Here is a 16,198-nt window from a genome sequence, read left to right on the forward strand (position 1 = left end):
CCACAGTATACACACACACAGCTTCATCCACAGTGTATATACACACACAGCTTCATCCACAGTGTACACACACACACACACACACACACACAGCTTCATCCACAGTGTACACACACACAGCTTCATCCACAGTGTACACACACACAGCTTCATCCACAGTGTACACACACACACAGCTTCATCCACAGTGTACACACACACACACAGCTTCATCCACAATGTACACACACACACACACACAGCTTCATCCACAGTATACACACACACAGCTTCATCCACAGTGTACACACACACTGCTTCATCCACAGTGTACACACACACTGCTTCATCCACAGTATACACACACACAGCTTCATCCACAGTATACACACACAGCTTCATCCACAGTATACACACACACAGCTTCATCCACAGTATACACACACACAGCTTCATCCACAGTGTATATACACACACAGCTTCATCCACAGTGTACACACACACACACACACACACACACACACACACACAGCTTCATCCACAGTGTACACACACACAGCTTCATCCACAGTGTACACACACACAGCTTCATCCACAGTGTACACACACACACAGCTTCATCCACAGTGTACACACACACACAGCTTCATCCACAGTGTACACACACACACAGCTTCATCCACAGTGTACACACACACACAGCTTCATCCACAGTGTACACACACACACACACATACACACACACACACACACACACACACACACACACACACACACACAGCTTCATTCAAAATGTACACACACACACACACACAGCTTCATCCACAGTGTAAACACACACAGCTTCATCCACAGTGTACACACACTAGGGCTGTCCCCGACCAACCAAAATCATTGTCGACCGAGAGTCGTCTGTTCTTTTTCCATATATAGACACAGCCGTCTGATGCTTTAAGCGAAATGTTTGATGAAAAAAATAAGACACACACATATGACTCGAGGGAGTCTGACCTCAATTGATTTGTGCCGGGCCGGGCTTGCTTTTTGTTACAAAAAGCTAGTGACTGTGACTAGTGGTATGGAAGTATGAAGGTAGTTTTGTGTATCCTTAGATTCTAATTCAAATAGCTAAATTATCTTAGTTAGTCTCTCGATTTTAAACTGTCAACATTTCCTCCTCTTTCCAACTAACGTTTCATGTTCCAGCAGCTAGATGTTCCAGCAGCTAAACAGCTAGATGTTCCAGCAGCTAAACAGCTAGATGTTCCAGCAGCTAAACCGCTAGATGTTCCAGCAGTTAAACCGCTAGATGTTCCAGCAGCTAAACTGCTAGATGTTCCAGCAGCTAAACCGCTAGATGTTCCAGCAGCTAAACCGCTAGATGTTCCAGCAGCTAAATCGCTAGATGTTCCAGCAGTTAAACCGCTAGATGTTCCAGCAGCTAAACTGCTAGATGTTCCAGCAGCTAAACCGCTAGATGTTCCAGCAGCTAAACCGCTAGATGTTCCAGCAGCTAAATCGCTAGATGTTCCAGCAGCTAATTCGCTAGATGTTCCAGCAGCTAATTCGCTAGATGTTCCAGCAGCTAATTCGCTAGATGTTCCACCAGCTAATTCGCTAGATGTTCCAGCAGCTAAACCGCTAGATGTTCCAGCAGCTAAACCGCTAGATGTTCCAGCAGCTAAACCGCTTGATGTTCCAGCAGCTCAACCGCTTGATGTTCCAGCAGCTCAACCGCTAGATGTTCCAGTAGCTAAACCGCTAGATGTTCCAGCAGCTAAACCGCTAGATGTTCCAGCAGCTAAACCGCTAGACGTTCCAGCAGCTAAACCGCTAGATGTTCCAGCAGCTAGTTGTTCCAGCTGCTCAACCGCTAGATGTTCCAGCTGCTCAACCGCTAGATGTTCCAGCAGCTAAACCGCTAGATGTTCCAGCAGTTAGTTGTTCCAGCTGCTCAACCGCTAGATGTTCCAGCTGCTCAACCGCTAGATGTTCCAGCAGCTAAACCGCTAGATGTTCCAGCAGATAGTTGTTCCAGCAGCTAAACAGCTAGATGTTCCAGCAGCTAAACAGCTAGATGTTCCAGCAGCTAAACCGCTAGATGTTCCAGCAGCTAAACCGCTAGATGTTCCAGCAGCTAGTTGTTCCAGCTGCTCAACCGCTAGATGTTCCAGCTGCTCAACCGCTAGATGTTCCAGCAGCTAAACCTAGCTAGATGTTCCACCAAACAGCTAGATGTGCAGATAGTTGTTCCAGCAGCTAAACAGCTAGATGTTCCAGCAGCTAAACAGCTAGATGTTCCAGCAGCTAAACAGCTAGATGTTCCAGCAGCTAAACAGCTAGATGTTCCAGCAGCTAAACAGCTAGATGTTCCAGCAGCTAAACAGCTAGATGTTCCAGCAGCTAAACAGCTAGATGTTCCAGCAGCTAAACAGCTAGATGTTCAGCAGCTAAACAGCTAGATGTTCCAGCAGCTAAACAGCTAGATGTTCCAGCAGCTAAACCTAGATGTTCCAACAGCTAAACCGCTAGATGTTCCAGCAGATAAACAGATGTTCCAGCAGCAAACCGCTAGATGTTCCAGCATCTAAACAGCTAGATGTTCCAGCAGCTAAACCGCTAGATGTTCCAGCAGCTAAACAGCTAGATGTTCCAGCAGCTAAACAGCTAGATGTTCCAGCAGATAAACAGCTAGATGTTCCAGCAGCTAAACCGCTAGATGTTCCAGCAGCTAAACCGCTAGATGTTCCAGCAGATAAACAGCTAGATGTTCCAGCAGTTAAACCGCTAGATGTTCCAGCATCTAAACAGCTAGATGTTCCAGCAGCTAAACCGCTAGATGTTCCAGCAGCTAAACCGCTAGATGTTCCAGCAGCTAAACCGTTAGATGTTCCAGCAGCTAAACCGCTAGACGTTCCAGCAGCTAAACCGCTAGACGTTCCAGCAGCTAAACCGCTAGACGTTCCAGCAGATAAACCGCTAGACGTTCCAGCAGCTAAACCGCTAGACGTTCCAGCAGCTAAACCGCTAGATTTTCCAGCAGCTAAACCGCTGATGTTCCAGCAGCTAAACCGCTAGATGTTCCAGCAGCTAAACCGCTAGATGTTCCAGCAGCTCAACCGCTAGATGTTCCAGCAGCTCAACCGCTAGATGTTCCAGCAGCTAAACCGCTAGATGTTCCAGCAGCTAGTTGTTCCAGCTGCTCAACCGCTAGATGTTCCAGCTGCTCAACCGCTAGATGTTCCAGCAGCTAAACCGCTAGATGTTCCAGCAGATAGTTGTTCCAGCAGCTAAACCGCTAGATGTTCCAGCAGCTAAACAGCTAGATGTTCCAGCAGCTAAACCGCTAGATGTTCCAGCAGCTAAACCGCTAGATGTTCCAGCAGCTAAACCGCTAGATGTTCAAGCAGCTAAACAGCTAGATGTTCCAGCAGCTAAACAGCTAGATGTTCCAGCAGATAAACAGCTAGATGTTCCAGCAGTTAAACCGCTAGATGTTCCAGCAGCTAAACAGCTAGATGTTCCAGCAGCTAAACAGCTAGATGTTCCAGCAGCTAAACCGCTAGACGTTCCAGCAGCTAAACCGCTAGACGTTCCAGCAGCTAAACCGCTAGACGTTCCAGCAGCTAAACCGCTAGACGTTCCAGCAGCTCAACCGCTAGATGTTCCAGCAGCTGAACCGCTAGATATTCCAGCTGCTAAACCGCTAGATGTTCCAGCAGCTAAACCGCTAGATGTTCCAGCAGCTAGTTGTTCCAGCTGCTCAACCGCTAGATGTTCCAGCTGCTCAACCGCTAGATGTTCCAGCAGCTAGTTGTTCCAGCAGCTAAACCGCTAGATGTTCCAGCAGCTAAACCGCTAGATGCTCCAGCAGCCAAACTGCTAGATGTTCCAGCAGCTAGTTGTTCCAGCAGCCAAACTGCTAGATGTTCCAGCAGCCAAACCGCTAGATGTTCCAGCAGCTAAACCGCTAGATGTTCCAGAAGCTAAACCGCTAGATGTTCCAGCAGCTAGTTGTTCCAGCAGCCAAACTGCTAGATGTTCCAGCAGCTAGTTGTTCCAGCAGCCAAACTGCTAGATGTTCCAGCAGCCAAACCGCTAGATGTTCCAGCAGCTAAACCGCTAGATGTTCCAGAAGCTAAACCGCTAGATGTTCCAGCAGCTAGTTGTTCCAGCAGCCAAACTGCTAGATGTTCCAGCAGCCAAACCGCTAGATGTTCCAGCAGCTAAACCGCTAGATGTTCCAGCAGCCAAACTGCTAGATGTTCCAGCAGCTAGTTGTTCCAGCAGCCAAACTGCTAGATGTTCCAGCAGCCAAACCGCTAGATGTTCCAGCAGCTAATCCGCTAGATGTTCCAGCAGCTAGTTGTTCCAGCAGCTAAACCGCTAGATGTTCCAGCAGCTAAACCGCTAGATGTTCCAGCAGATAAACCGCTAGATGTTCCAGCAGATAAACCGCTAGATGTTCCAACAGCTAAACCGCTAGATGTTCCAACAGCTAAACCGCTAGATGTTCCAACAGCTAAACCGCTAGATGTTCCAACAGCTAATCCGCTAGATGTTCCAACAGCTAAACCGCTAGATGTTCCAGCAGCTAAACCGCTAGATGTTCCAGCAGCTAAACAGCTAGATGTTCCAGCTGCTAAACCGCTCGATGTTCCAGCTGCTAAACCGCTCGATGTTCCAGCAGCTAGTTGTTCCAGCAGCTAAACCGCTAGATGTTCCAGCAGCTAAAACGCTAGATGTTCCAGCAGCTAGATTTTCCAGCAGCTAAACAGCTCGATGTTCCAGCAGCTAAACAGCTTGTCAAATGAACAATGCTCCAATCCTCTCCAACCTGGTATGGTATAAGATACGGAATAGGCTATGGACATTTTTGTTTATACTTTGACAATCATTAATTTCATACTATGGCATAGCTGTCTCTCTCCTCTTCATACTTTCCTTGTCAATTCATTATCTTAGAGCCTACTTTCGGAAAGTTAGGCCTAGGTTGTTTTTTTTATACCTTTTTAAGAAAAGATAAATATGTTGCTCTTGTGTCTGACATACACTGATGACTTTATTGACTGGAGTGTGTGTGTGAGTTTGCTGGTTCTCTTATATAGGCCTATTTGTCCATTCACAAGGTTTCCTAAAGTAGTCTGTCTGGACTCTCTCTAATTAGAATCATATGCTCATGTCATGATTTCATCTGGTTAAAAGGCCTGTTTTCGTTATCTTTAGGCTACGTTACTTCTTTCACTACGGAGTAAAAGCCAAAGGACAAATTAAGCATATATCTTTACTCTGTCATGCGCTGATATGAGCCTCCCGGTTGCGGCAGAGCCTGGGCGCGAACCCAGAATCTCTGGTGGCACAGCTAGCACTGTGATGCAGTGCTTTAGACCACTGCGCCTCCCAGGGACAACAGTAACATACATTTAAACAAAATGGATGCTTTTTTTCCCCTTTTTTTCCCCCTTTTATTTAACTAGGCAAGTCAGTTAAGAACAAATTCTTATTTACAATGACATCCTAGGAACAGTGGGTTACTTGCCTTGTTCAACGGCAGAACGACAGAATTTTACCTTGTCAGCTCGGGGATTTGATCTAGTAACCTTTTGGTTACTGACCCAATGCTCTAACCACTAGGCTACATGCCACACCTACACTCTAACCACTAGGCTACCTGCCACCCCTACACTCTAACCACTAGGCTACCTGCCACCTCTACACTCTAACCACTAGGCTACATGCCACCCCTACACTCTAACCACTAGGCTACCTGCCTCCCCTACACTCTAACCACTATGCTACCTGCCGCCCCTACACTCTAACCACTAGGCTACCTGCCGCCCCTACACTCTAACCACTAGGCTACCTGCCGCCTCTACACTCTAACCACTAGGCTACCTGCCGCCCCTACACTCTAACCACTAGGCTACCTGCCGCCCTTACACTCTAACCACTAGGCTACCTGCCGCCCCTACACTCTAACCACTAGGCTACCCTGCCGCCTCTACACTCTAACCACTAGGCTACCTGCCGCCCCTACACTCTAACCACTAGGCTACCTGCCGCCCCTACACTCTAACCACTAGGCTACCTGCCGCCCCTACACTCTAACCACTAGGCTACCTGCCGCCCCTACACTCTAACCACTAGGCTACCTGCCGCCCCTACACTCTAACCACTAGGCTACCTGCCGCCCCTACACTCTAACCACTAGGCTACCTGCCGCCCCTACACTCTAACCACTAGGCTACCTGCCGCCCCTACACTCTAACCACTAGGCTACCTGCCGCCCCTACACTCTAACCACTAGGCTACCTGCCGCCCCTACACTCTAACCACTAGGCTACCTGCCGCCCCTACACTCTAACCACTAGGCTACCTGCCGCCCCTACACTCTAACCACTAGGCTACCTGCCGCCCCTACACTCTAACCACTAGGCTACCTGCCGCCCCTACACTCTAACCACTAGGCTACCTGCCGCCCCTACACTCTAACCACGGGGCGGCAGGGTAGCCTAGTGGTTAGAGCGTTGGACTAGTAACCGGAAGGTTGCGAGTTCAAACCCCCGAGCTGACAAGGTACAAATCTGTCGTTCTGCCCCTGAACAGGCCACCAACCCACTGTTCCCAGGCCATCATTGAAAATAAGAATTTGGTCTTAACTGACTTGCCTGGTTAAATTAAAAAAAATAAAAATAAAAATAATGAAAAGGAGAGACGAGTAACTAAATGGCACCCTATTCCCTTTTATAGTGCACTTCTTTCAACTAGGTCCCATGGGAAACAGGGTGCCATTTGGGAGTCATCTGGTATTTGTTATCCTTCGTGTTCTTTGAGTCATAGTCAGTGGTCTGGTCTGGTTTGGTTTGGCTCGGTTTGGTCTGGTTTGGCTAACTCAATGTAAAAAAAAAAAAAGGTTTTTCTCCAAACTGTTGGTTGGAGAAACACTGTATTTAAAACATGTATCCAATTTCTCCTCTCAGGAGTTGGACCAGCAGAAGTACATCCACACCAAGGGTTGTGTGGGTCAGTTTGAGAGGTGGCTTCAAGACAACCTGATCATTGTAGCTGGGATCTTTGTGGGCATTGCACTTTTACAGGTAAGCAGGACCCCCAGAGACATTATTTAACAAATGTATATTTAAAGAGTCAGCTTTTGTGTGAATCAGATCATGTCTGCATTTGCAGTCACCGTCATGGCTGGAAGTCAGGGTTTCCGTTAGCCGGCAATTACCGACTTTTGTCCCCAAAAATTATATGAAAAGAAGATAAATAAAACTGCTGCCGGCCAAAATGACCCAACAAAATAAATCCCCAAATAATGCTTTTTATAATTTGATGGAAATGCCAGTCAATGGAAAAATATTTGACCATCATGCTTATTATTCTATAGGTTAATATGCATCATTTATTGGAATTAAATTGGGCCTGTGTGCATTTTTATTAGTTCTTATTTGTTGACTTGTCTTTTTACGGGGTGAGTTTGCTGATTCTCTCTCTAGGCCAATACAGTGCATTCAGAAAGTATTCAGACCCCTTGACTTTTTCCACATTTTGTTATATGTTACAGCCTTATTCTAAAATGGATTAAATAAAACATTGTCCTTATCGATCTAGAAAATAATACCTCGTAATGACAAAGCGAAAACAAGTTTTTGTGCTCTCACATGCACTGTGAACTGTGGGATCTTTATATAGACAGGTGTGTGCCTTTCCAAATCATGTCCAATCAATTGAATTTACTACAAGTGGACTCCAATCAAGTTGTAGAAACATCTCAAGAATGATCAATTTAGCAAAGGGTCTCATAGCGAAGGGTCTGAATACTTATGTAAATAAGGTATTTTTAATCAATTTGCAAAAACCTCTAGCCTCTTTTCTCTTTCTCATTATGGAGTATTGTGATGTCATTATGGATTTTTGTGATGTCATTATGGAGTATTGTGATGTCATTATGGAGTATTGTGATGTCATAGATTGATGAGGGGGAAAAAACAGTTGCATCATTTTTAGAACAAGGCTGTAAAGCCAACAAAATGTGTAGAAAGGGAAGGGGTCTGGATACTTTCCGAATGCACAAGTACAGTACCAGTCAAAAGTTTGGACACACTTACTCATTCCAGGGTTTTTATTTATTTGTACTATTTTCTACGTTGTAAAATAATAATGAAGACATCAAAACTATGAAATAAACACATATGGAATCATGTAGTAACCCAAAAAAGTGTTAAACAAATCTAAATACATTTTATATATGAGATTCTGCCTTGATGACAGCGTTGCACACTTGTGCTGACCAATAGGGAGACGTCTATGAGCTTGTGATTTGAAACAATCCACAGCTATTTATTTTTGGTGCCGGCAGTGTTGTGAATGATTTTGTTTCTTTCTGTATAGACCGTATTAATGATATAATTTTGGCCAATGTATTTCCATTTACTTCCCTATTGGATCCACCACTCTGCCATTTTCTCCTGTTCTATTGGTTTTCATACCAACTTTCTTTCGTCGTCCAGGAGCCAAAGGCACAATCCTGGTCATATTAACAACCCGTCCTAGTTGTTGCCTGGTAACAACCCGTCCTAGTTGCTGCCTGGCAACAACCCGTCCTAGTTGCTGCCTGGCAACAACCCGTCCTAGTTGCTGCCTGGCAACAACCTGTCCTAGTTGCTGCCTGGCAACAACCCGTCCTAGTTGCTGCCTCAGAGATTTCTATCTCTGTCACATATGGAACCTCTATCAGGTGTGCTGTTTAGAATGCTGTTTTCCCTCGAGTATCATTTTGGCAAATGTTTGAAAATGACGTTTTATTGGGCTGCTTCACTGCATAATTTGCATATTCTCTTAAGAGCTGTTACCATAATCTAAAGGCACTGTGGTTGGACGTCCTAATGGGTTATGCACCTAATGTATATGGGTCTGGTAAATTTCTCAAATGGCCGTTAAATTAAATTCTTCCCGGTCATGTTGTCCTGCACCACATTTTCCTAACGGAAACCCTGCTTGGAGTTTAGACTGTTTAGACTGCCATCTGCTGGCGAGAATCATGAGTACGTCCTTCTCCTTGAGTGTCATTCCAAATCAGAAATCAGAGAACCTATGCTTCAAATGTCAGTTAGCTTTATGTCAGAGCTAACCTGTGATGTCATTTCCTGTTTAGATATTTGGGATCTGCCTGGCTCAGAACCTGGTGAGTGACGTCAAGGCCGTGAAGGCCAACTGGTGACGCCAGGACCCTGAGGGGGAGGGAGTACTTTGACCTTTGACCCCTAACATCCAGCTCACCTCCCACTGACCGCTAAGAGATGAAAACACAAAGAGCTGTTTACCTCTGGACCTGCCAGGCTGAGGTGAAAACACAAAGAGCTGTTTACCTCTGGACCTGCCAGGCTGAGAGATGAAAACACAAAGAGCTGTTTACCTCTGGACCTGCCAGGCTGAGAGATGAAAACACAAAGAGCTGTTTACCTCTGGACCTGCCAGGCTGAGAGATGAAAACACAAAGAGCTGTTTACCTCTGGACCTGCCAGGCTGAGAGATGAAAACACAAAGAGCTGTTTACCTCTGGACCTGCCAGGCTGAGAGATGAAAACACAAAGAGCTGTTTACCTCTGGACCTGCCAGGCTGAGAGATGAAAACACAAAGAGCTGTTTACCTCTGGACCTGCCAGGCTGAGAGATGAAAACACAAAGAGCTGTTTACCTCTGGACCTGCCAGGCTGAGAGGTGAAAACACAAAGAGCTGTTTACCTCTGGACCTGCCAGGCTGAGGTGAAAACACAAAGAGCTGTTTACCTCTGGACCTGCCAGGCTGAGAGGTGAAAACACAAAGAGCTGTTTACCTCTGGACCTGCCAGGCTGAGGTGAAAACACAAAGAGCTGTTTACCTCTGGACCTGCCAGGCTGAGAGGTGAAAACACAAAGAGCTGTTTACCTCTGGACCTGCCCGTCCGTCTATTTCACCTGGTGTCACTTTCAACCCTACTTCCACTAGGATTTCAAAACATCCCTACAGAAAGGCCTTCCAGGGCTGCTTGTTGGATACCTACTATCCCACTTGTACAGCCTTTCTGTCTTCTGTACAGTATAGAGTGTGCTGCTGACTGACCTACCGGCTGGCATTTCTTTCCGTTATCCTATGACCACTGAAGGACATTAAGCTCTCTTCATGTTAGAGTAAAATTCAGAAAATTCGCAAGATGGCAAGTCTGGAGTTAGCAAGGCCTTTGCTACGGATGCATGTCTTTAACCAGCTGTTTGTTGAACAGCATGTTTTAACATAAATTAGTTTTTCTTTTCTCGTGTCTGTCGACGTTTTGAGTTTAATCAAACAGACAGACATAACGGAGAGGATTTTTCTCTCCCGGCATCCCTGAAGCACATGGGGATAGTATGCTTTTACTTGATCTAACCTTTAACCTTACACTAACGTTAAATCTACGTTATACTGATGTCGAGGCTACGTTTGTATGTGTTTATTCTGTCTGTCTTCTGGACTCCCACCACTACCTTTTGGAAGCTTGAATTACCTGACACCCTAGTTGTTATTCTGATACATCTGGTCTGTCTGGATTTGTACTTTTCTCCTCTCTTAGTTTGTTTCTCCTCGTGTTTGTTGGTGTGTTTGTTGTCTATCTGTCTTAGTTGGACTGTTTTTTTTGTTGTACTAGTTTGTATAGAATAACAAATACTTGTTTTAATATCTTCATGTATAAATAGCAACACATTTTCTCAATATAACATGAAGGCTGCTTCATCATTGTATCTTGGAGGATTGCTATGAGTAAGTAGATTTTTCTGGTACATTTCCCATGTTTCCCAGAAATCCTGGTTGTAAGATTCCGTATTTCCTGTTTATTCCTTCCTGATTTCTGGCAACTCTTCCACAACCAGGATTTCTTGAAATCTGGGAATTTGGGAAAAAAGTTAACAAAATGTTTTCAAATCTATTAGTATGTTATTTGTAACCAGGTCTAATGCTTACATGGTGAAATGAAATCCATATTATTATTCTGATCTTTATTAGAACAGATAAAGTGGTGGTTGTGCCATATTCATGTTTTTTTTTTATTTTTTAACTTGCGTTATTACCTTATCAATACAGAGTTTACACTTTCAGCCAACCAGTACATTTTAAGCACGTTATCAGATTTGTAGCAGTATATGGTTTGAATTGAATTGTATTTATTGGGATTTGGGGATTTTAAATTATGTCTGGCATGAATATATTCCCTGCAGCTTCTGTCTGGCCGCTCTGTCAGCTCTTGTACCCAGTTATTGCTCCACTCGTTAAGGTCCCTTAGATATACCTTACCACTGTCTCGCTCTTCCTGTGGTGTGTACAAGGCCTGTGTGTAGGAGCTGTAGTGTTCCTCCTCTTGGAGGAATCCTTCCTGGTTGGGCTGCTGTTGTAGTAACAGGCTTGGTTCTTAGCTGTATTACCATGTACTTCCCTGCGTGTCAGAGCTCTTTAATGGTGTTGTTCAGCAGCATGGGCTTTACTTCCCTGCGTGTCAGAGCTCTTTAATGGTGTTGGTCAGCATCATGGGCTGTACTTCCCTGCTTGTCAGAGCTCTTTAATGGTGTTGTTCAGCATCATGGGCTTTACTTCCCTGCTTGTCAGAGCTCTTTAATGGTGTTGTTCAGCATCATGGGCTTTACTTCCCTGCGTGTCAGAGCTCTTTAATGGTGTTGTTCAGCATCATGGGCTTTACTTCCCTGTGTGTCAGAGCTCTTTAATGGTGTTGTTCAGCAGCATGGGCTTTACTTCCCTGCGTGTCAGAGCTCTTTAATGGTGTTGTTCAGCATCATGGGCTCTACTTCCCTGCTTGTCAGAGCTCTTTAATGCTGTTGTTCAGCATCGTGGGCTCTGGGTGTGTGCGACGACCGCTTTACCTTCGTTCGTCAAGTAGCCTTGAACGATGGTTTGCCTGAATAGGAGAGAAACCAGTTTGTGTGTCAGGCTAGGTTTTTATGCCAAAAAAAAATAAAAAAATAAAAATAAATATATATATATATATATATAAAATAAAAAAAGATTATTCTGACATGAGAACAGGATGTTTGTCTAATTCAGCTGTTTTTATCTCTTGTCAAATAAGTTCAGGGTATAAATGAAATACCTTACTGTGATTTTGTTTTTCATTAAAATTGTTTAAAAAATATATATTTTTAAATATATACAAAAAAAATGCTTCTTAGCAAAAGAGCAATTTCTCAAGCCAGAATTTTGCTAGAACTGTCCTGGGTCTGAGTGTGGAGGGTGAAACCGAAAACTAGCTGTTATTGGCAGAGAGGTTCGGAACTCTTTCTTGGTCACCAGGCAGGCCAAAACGCCAACCCACCAATACAGGCTCTTTTACTACGCTGGGCCTTTCATTTCATTTGAAATTATGCTTTGGGGGGGGGGGGTTACCAGCCATAGGTTGTTGAATTTGTTCTGTTTTGTCCTTTTGATCGTGATGGCCTTAAAACATGATACCTTGTGATGCTTCATATTTTCTCCTAGGTTTGTGTCCCAAAATCACACTATTCAATGTTACAGTTTGCCTGACCACTCCTCCTTAATTGAATTCCGCTGCTCTACTGATGTCAAAAATTCAGTGATTTATTATTCGTGTAGGCCAACTCTGGTCCAACCCATCGGTTTCTTGGTCCAATCAGAATGGTTTGAATGTGTTTGCATTTAATTAGTCATCGAGGAGGAAAATCCAGACTCTTGGTGGAGAAGAAACCTTAGTGGGCCTTGGCATCTGGCTGGAGCCATGTGGAGCCTCTAGTCAAAAGTAGTGCACTATATAGGGAATAAGGTGCTATTTCGGGCACACCCTTCCCTCCCTAAGATAGATGGCATCATTCCAGAGCATCATTCCAGAGCCTCCTGCATATCATGAATGTATACCTATGGATGAATCTCAATTGTATTTCCTTGATTCCTTCCATACGCTCTCCTTGCCTCCTTCTCCAGTCGAAACACATTGAAGGAGGAGTTCCAAAGGGAAGATTGAGATTCACCCTGTCTGTTACCATCTGTTACTAAGACCTGTTCCAATGCATTTCACCCTAACATGTCATCACTACCCTTTAGCAGTGCAATGAACACAAATCTGTTGTGAAAAAAGAAATGTGAAAAAAATAAACCTAAGATCTGTTATGTTACATCATTACAAACTTTAGCATTATTTTGTATTTTGTACATGAAATCAAATAGTTCCATTCCATTTTCAGGTGCTTGGTTTTCTTCCTTTCACTTCCTGTTCCTGTTTTACTTCCAGTGTACTTCCTTTGTTACTTCCTGTGTATGTGCATTGTCATCTCAGGAAAAAAAGGAATCTGCAAAATATATATATATTTTTTACCTTGACACATCGCTTCATGAATGATTTGCTAGATTTCAAAGCACGTCTGTACCTGGGTAGACCTATAGTACAGCACCACCCAAGTTCCTGCTGTAAGCCACAATCCTCTCATTGATAACACTGATCTATTTTAGAGAGACAACATTGTCCCGGTGTTCTAGGTTAACATCATGCATTTATCAATGATTTCTAATACATACTGGTGGCTGGTGTTTCACAGAACATGACTGAAGTATTTCTCTGTTTTATAAAATGAAAAGTATGTCTGTGGTTGCTTACTGTTACTAACTAACCTGTTTTTGGTGGGGGTTTAAAAAAATTAAAAGTTTATTTGTATTTGATCTCAAAGCCTTTTAAGATATTTTCTTTACGTTCCCCACATAGCTTGTACATTTCCAGAGTCTACCTCGTTTTTAGAGAGGTGTCCTTTTTATAAAGCTAGTGGTTGGATTTGTTCCATGGCCCGTCAGAAAGACGCTGAGAGGTGCAGAGAATCTCAACTGTTTGTTAAAACTTATAAGAGAGTCATGACAGAAAGACAGTAGGTCCTTAAGTTACAACATACAGGTGATTTTTATAGGGTTATCTCTACTTCCTGAGGACGTAGCATAGTTTCTATTCTGATGACAAGCTACACTACAGTATGGTGATTTTTAAGGTTCATTTGGTCAAAATGTTTTGACAAGTTTGTCCCGATCTTGAAATGGTGTTGTGTAATATGTACCACCACAGTGACAGTACCATGCCTGTCAGAGCCATTCCCCTTTTAATGATGATTCCAAATTATATTTCTCTTATTATTATTATTATTATTATTATTTTGAAGATGTAACATTCTTATTGTAGCATTCGTTTTTTATTTTTTATTTTAGACATTTTGAAAATGTTATTTCTCTCAATTTCTTGAATTCCATTTTGTTATTAATACAGCCGGAATGTAAATAAATAAAAATAAACATATTAGTCCTTACAAACCTCTAATATTGATTCATTTTTATTTTAGCAATGTTTTTATTGTCATTCCGTTAACGTCTTAAAGGATAGTATTGTTGAACAGAGATGCTGAAATCGAGTTAGATGCCTTTCGATAGGGGAACATGGTCTGTTACACTGTACCATTGTGTTACAAATATACTTATTTTTCAGATTAAATAAAAAGGACTTATGAAAAACATCAGGCCTCCAATTGCTAGTTTGGATGCGTCAACAAAATTGTGTCTGTCTGTCTCTCTGGTTATTGGTTTGAAGAGAGAAAGGCTAGGTGGTCTTGACCAGACAGTTGGTTTATTTGAAATGAAATGTCATGGCTGTGCCACTAGAGGGAGACACACGTAAAGAATATCTCTACTCATCTGTTGTACTGTATGCCGTCAGATCTCTTGAGTAGGAGTGCTGATCTAGGACCATGTCCTCCCTTCCCCAGTCATGTAATCTGATCAGGTGAAAATGTTCTTGAATCAGGATGTGGAGGCTGATGTTAGTAAAGAGTTTTATAAGGTGAAACTGTGAAAAGATGACACTTGGTGAAATGACCAGGTTGATGGATTAAATTCTGTGACAGGGTGTGTTTAGCTGTTTCCAAATAGGACCTCCAAAGACTACCAAATAGAACCTCCAAAGACTACCAAATAGGACCTCCAAAGACTACCAAATAGGACCTCCAAAGACTACCAAATAGGACCTCCAAAGACTACCAAATAGGACCTCCAAAGACTACCAAATAGAACCTCCAAAGACTACCAAATAGGACCTCCAAAGACTACCAAATAGGACCTCCAAAGACTACCAAATAGGACCTCCAAAGACTACCAAATAGAACCTCCAAAGACTACCAAATAGAACCTCCAAAGACTACCAAATAGACCTCCAAAGACTACCAAATAGAACCTCCAAAGGAACCTCCAAAGACTACCAAATAGGACCTCCAAAAACTACCAAATAGATTACCAAATAGGACCTCCAAAGACTACCAAATAGTTATCTTACCAAATAGGTCCAAAAACTACCAAATAGGACCTCCAAAGACTACCAAATGACTGACTACCAAATAGGAAAAGACTACCAAATAGAACCTCCAAAGACTCTCCTCCAAAGACTTGCCTCCAAAAACTACCAAATAGGACCTCCAAAGACTACCAAATAGGACCTCCAAAGACTACCAAATGGGGTAAGTTGACTGAGAACACATTCTCATTTGCAGGGGAATAGAGGGGAGGGTGATGAATGAGCCAATTGTAAACTGGGGATTATTAGGTGACCAGATTGGGAATTTAGCCAGGACACCGGGGTTAACACCCCTACTCTTACGATAAGTGCCATGGGATCTTCAATGACCTCAGAGAGTCAGGACACCCGTTTTTTAACGTCCCATCCGAAAGACAGCACCCTACACAGGGCAGTGTCCCAATCACTGCCCTGGGGCATTGGGATATTTTCTTTAGACCAGAGGAAAGAGTGCCTCCTACTGGCCCATCTTTTCAATCATGTATTCAAAGCAAATCAAATTGTATTTGTCACATCCGCCGAATACAACCGGTGTAGAGCTTACAGTGAAATGCTTACATAAAGCTCTAAACCAACAATGCAGTTTTAAGAAAAATACAAAATAATAGTTCCTGGATGGCATGAAACTTGGCCCCAGTGATGTACTGGGCCGTACGCACTACACTCTGTAGTGCATTGCAGTTGGAGGTCGAGCAGTTGCCTTACGAGGCAGTGATGCAACCCGTCAGGATGCTCTTGATGGTGCAGCTGTAGAACTTTTGAGGATCTGAGGACCCATGCCAAATCTTTTCAGTCTCCTGAGGGGGAATAGGTTTTGTCATCCCTCTTCACAACTGTCTTGGTGTGTTTGGACTATGTTA

At 43.6% G+C, this 16,198-nt stretch overlaps 1 protein-coding gene across 2 annotated transcripts in view; it reads left to right on the plus strand.

The window, feature by feature from the left end:
- The window catches only part of LOC135545459 (tetraspanin-17), a 56,103-nt gene extending 44,146 nt beyond the window's left edge, over positions 1–11,957 (plus strand). For both annotated transcript variants that reach the window (XM_064973087.1, XM_064973088.1), the window contains exons 7-8: positions 6,960–7,076; positions 9,137–11,957. In XM_064973087.1, the coding sequence (XP_064829159.1) occupies positions 6,960–7,076; positions 9,137–9,202 (183 nt within the window). In that variant the 3' untranslated portion in view covers positions 9,203–11,957. The remainder of the gene's footprint in view (positions 1–6,959; positions 7,077–9,136) is intronic.
- Positions 11,958–16,198: the final 4,241 nt, after the last annotated feature.

Source organism: Oncorhynchus masou, chromosome 9, assembly GCF_036934945.1.
Source record: "Oncorhynchus masou masou isolate Uvic2021 chromosome 9, UVic_Omas_1.1, whole genome shotgun sequence".
In the NCBI taxonomy this organism is placed as follows: domain Eukaryota; kingdom Metazoa; phylum Chordata; class Actinopteri; order Salmoniformes; family Salmonidae; genus Oncorhynchus; species Oncorhynchus masou.